At 32.3% G+C, this 3,871-nt stretch overlaps 1 protein-coding gene across 1 annotated transcript; it reads right to left on the bottom strand.

Moving 5' to 3' along the window:
- Nucleotides 1–1,414: 1,414 nt before the first annotated feature.
- On the bottom strand, nt 1,415–3,299 carry LOC132760237 (uncharacterized). Its single transcript, XM_060752176.1, has 4 exons — nt 3,281–3,299; nt 2,951–3,106; nt 2,421–2,540; nt 1,415–1,662 (listed from the first exon to the last, which is right to left on the bottom strand). Exons 1-4 carry the CDS (start codon nt 3,297–3,299, stop codon nt 1,415–1,417), a joined length of 543 nt encoding a protein of 180 aa, XP_060608159.1.
- Nucleotides 3,300–3,871: the final 572 nt, after the last annotated feature.

Genomic DNA, 3,871 nt, shown 5'->3' with positions numbered 1-3,871 from the left:
GCCTTGATAATGTTAAATTTTTTAAGTTCACAAAAGGGCTAATTTTTTTATATAAATTCATGTTATAGGTCTTAGAGAGAGTCTAATTATACAGTATTGGCTTGACTATTTGGAAGGTAATGTCACAAGGGTGCTTTATTGAGTATAATGATACTAATTACTTATGAATACATAAAATTGACAGAAAAGGTACAAAGGCTTGTTATTAAGATGTTTTATCAAGTAAATCACTGCTTTATTATTACGAATGCATAAAATTGTCCCAAAAAAAGGCACAAAACCCTTCAGTAGTTATGGAGATAACAGCTTACAAGCAAAACTTTACCATGAATTTTTTAAGTTGAAAAAAGGAAGAAAAATCAGCCTAAATGCAAGATAGAATTATGGATCTTTGTCAGTGACCTACAATTCTGACCCTAAATGCATATGTGAAGTTTTAAATAAATATCTTTAATAGTTATTGAGATATGTAAAACTTGCATGTAAACATTAACCAAGAGACTAAGTAGAAAAGGGGATATGAATCAGCCTTAATGCAAGATAGAGTTATGGAACTTGGTCAGTGACATACAATTATGACCCTCAAATTATAACCCTAAGTACATGTGTAACGTTTCAAGTAAATATCTTTGAAGACCTTTAACCTTTAACCAAAATCTCTAAGTTTCAAAGGGGCAAATAATTCTGCAAATATTGCAGACAGAGATATGCAATTTAGCAAAATGATGTACATTGTTACTATAAAAAAGTATTGTAAATTTCAAATGAATATCTCAAGCAATAATTGAGATATTTGACTTTACAAAAAAAAACTTTAACGAAAATTTCTAAGTTTCAAAGGGGCATAATTCTGTCAATATTGTACGAAGAGTTATCCAACTTGTCAATCTGATGTACCTTGTTACTATAAATAAGTATTGTAAGTTTCAATTGAATATCTCAAGCAATAATTGAGATATTTGTCTTTACAAAAACTTTAACCAAAATTTCTAAGTTAAAAAGGGGCATAATTCTGTCAATATTGTAGGCAGAGTTATCCAACTTGTCAATCTGATGTACCTTATTACTATTAATAAGTATTGTAAGTTTCAATTGAATATCTCAAACAATAATTGAGATATTTGTCTTTATAAAAAACTTTAACCAAAATTTCTAAGTTAAAAAGGGGCATAATTCTGGCAATATTGTAGATAGAGTTATCCAACTTGTCAATCTGATGTACCTTGTTACTATAAATAAGTATTGTAAGTTTCAATTGAATATCTCAAGCAATAATTGAGATATTTGACTTTACAAAAAACTTTAACCAACGCAGACGCGGACGCGGACGCTGACGCCGACGCCGACGCCGGGGCGACTACAATAGCTCTCATATTCTTCGAATAGTCGAGCTAAAAATGCCAAATCTAGGACACTATGCCTTAAACGTAATTACAACAAAAATATATTTAGAAATTATACCATTTGGTTCAGAATTTGGTAAAGCAATTGCCGAACCACCTTGGCCTGTTGATACAGAATTCATAGCGACGTTTGCCGATCCACCAGGAGTAGTAACTGTTGTTGATTTTGGAGCATTACGTCCACCGGGAGTAGTTGTTGATTTTGGAGCATTACGTCCCGACGACGGAGCAACAGTACTTTCTAGTGAGGTAGTGCTATCTTGAGATATAAGATAGTGCAAAATAATCAGTATTATACAATTGTATACTAATTGTTTTTAGAAAAAAAAACAAGATGCCGTGCCTGAATTGATATCAATTGATATACGTGTAGAATTAAATCGAGATTAACAATTGTTACCCCGGTGCCTGTATGTCCAGACGTTGGTACAGCAGGTTCAGTTGCAGAGTTACGCTATTATCTAATGCAGGGTAAAAGAGGGACTTATGTGAATAGTTAAAGAATCGTGTGCGGAACGCTTATGTTTCCTTGTATCATACATAGTTTGGAGACTTTACTTTAGTATTGTCGTATATCAATACATGGACACTGCGAAAACTGGAGTGCAGGTATTAGTTACCCGCACCCTCTGTCCGTCTATAGCATGCTCGTTCATTTGCTCATTTTTCAAGGGTTTACCTCTTGTGACGACAAGGAAGGCGATAACAACAGACAAGCCATATTCAGATGCTCGTACAATGGTTACTTTTTTCTAGGGTTTAATATTGTGACGACAGGAAACGTGTTTTTATTTTTCCTTATGATACCAAAGTCTACGCCCAATGTACAAATCAGATAGCCTCGTGTTTCGATGTTCTTTCTATTACATGTAGTCTTTCTTTCGCGAATAGTACGGTCTTTTATTTTCCGGTTTCATATCACTAAAAAGAAACTTTATTTGATTAAAAAATGCTGTCTGATTAAAGAAAATAAATAAAGGATGCTTAAATAAAAAAAAACTCAAGTTTATTTCTTACCATTGTACAAACAATTTAATGTTTTTGAAGCTGTATCGTTGATACATATGTATCCATTCGAATCTTCTTTACATGTCTGGTCATTTTTACATTTATTTCCGCTACAGCCGCTGTCATTGACTGTAAATGATATTAATTGATGGGTCATCGTATGAACGGCAATCAAATAACAATAAAAACATAATAATAATAGTAATAGTAATGAAAATAATGGCGATGATGATAACGGAGGGTAAATGCATCTTATTTCGTTCATTAAAATCTACAGAAGTACGAGCACGAGGATTTAATAAATTCTTTGAAGTGTACATAGTAACTGCAAATTGTTCATCATTTGAAATTCTTCGACATGTCTTTTTAATAAACAAAAATGGTCAAATAAGAGGAAATTTACTTGACCTTTCACATATGTATAAAAGCTTGATGACTCTCTATTGAGAGCAATCTACCTGAAACATATCTATGATAACTTTGTTGCGTCCAATTTAGAGCAAATCTACCGAACAACCTTTAAGAAATATTCCACTTACGCCTTGTGTCAAACAAAGACAGTCGGGATATTCCTCCACATCTCTCGCAACTATTTCCAGGGCAGTTACTGTCGCAGCCCTCCGTAAATAAATTACTGTATAATTGATTGCCACAGTGACATTGATTCCCTACCTGTATATGTGAAATTAATTCATCTTAATATGAGACTGGCATCATTAACATTATAATTTTCATAGAATTAATATGTTTATCTGGTAAAACTTTTTTTGACCTAAGTAACCGATGTACCCAAATGAAACCTTTTTGTATGTATAAAAATAACCCTTGTAACTTAATTTTTGTGAAAGTGATTATGATATCATTTGCACGAGTAACGTGTATATGCATTTATTCATCAAAATTTGCGCCGTAATGGATGAAATAGTAGCTTCAGCCTGATATATGTTTTGATGTCTTCTTTTTGAACTCTAATAAAATACCTTTGTACCGGCGTATATATAGCCTCTACTGCGACACCTAGACTTGCATAGACTTCCCGTGTTGTTATTCCAGTTGTTCAGTTTTGTTTGAAGCACTCCTATTTGATCATCGAAACATCCAAGGTAACCCGATGAAACAAATGTGTATGTTTCGCCTAATTTATCTGAAAAGGTGTAGCATATTATTGTAGATGTACACATGTAGCTGCATGCCGAATGAAATAATGTCATCCATATTTTCCTGAAAATCATAATTTAGGATTCAAAACAATATTAGAATTTATCAAAATACCACACTTCAAATTAAGATTTTTTTTGACAATATAAATAAATTAATCGTAATGTCGTAATTAAAAGTTTAATAAGCTAAAATCTAATGTGAAAATTAGCTAAAATCTAATCATTTTTAAACTTTACAGAAATCAGCTAATATATGATTATTTTACTTACCATTAGGAGATTTTGAATGACATCCAAATA

The sequence above is a fragment of the Ruditapes philippinarum genome, unplaced genomic scaffold (genome assembly GCF_026571515.1).
Source record: "Ruditapes philippinarum isolate M1 unplaced genomic scaffold, ASM2657151v2 ctg2196_1_1_1_1, whole genome shotgun sequence".
Taxonomy (NCBI): domain Eukaryota; kingdom Metazoa; phylum Mollusca; class Bivalvia; order Venerida; family Veneridae; genus Ruditapes; species Ruditapes philippinarum.
Note: the sequence above shows the minus strand (reverse complement) of the source record. Positions and strands in the feature narration are given on the sequence as shown.

What these genes read in the sequence shown, in the direction of transcription:
- LOC132760237 (XM_060752176.1), bottom strand. An exon ending in GTCTTTGTTTGACACAAGGC is followed by an intron (nt 2,541 to 2,950) that starts GTAAGTGGAATA and finishes TATCATTTACAG; the next exon opens with TCAATGACAGCGGCTGTAGC. An exon ending in ATTAAATTGTTTGTACAATG is followed by an intron (nt 1,663 to 2,420) that starts GTAAGAAATAAA and finishes TTATATCTCAAG; the next exon opens with ATAGCACTACCTCACTAGAA.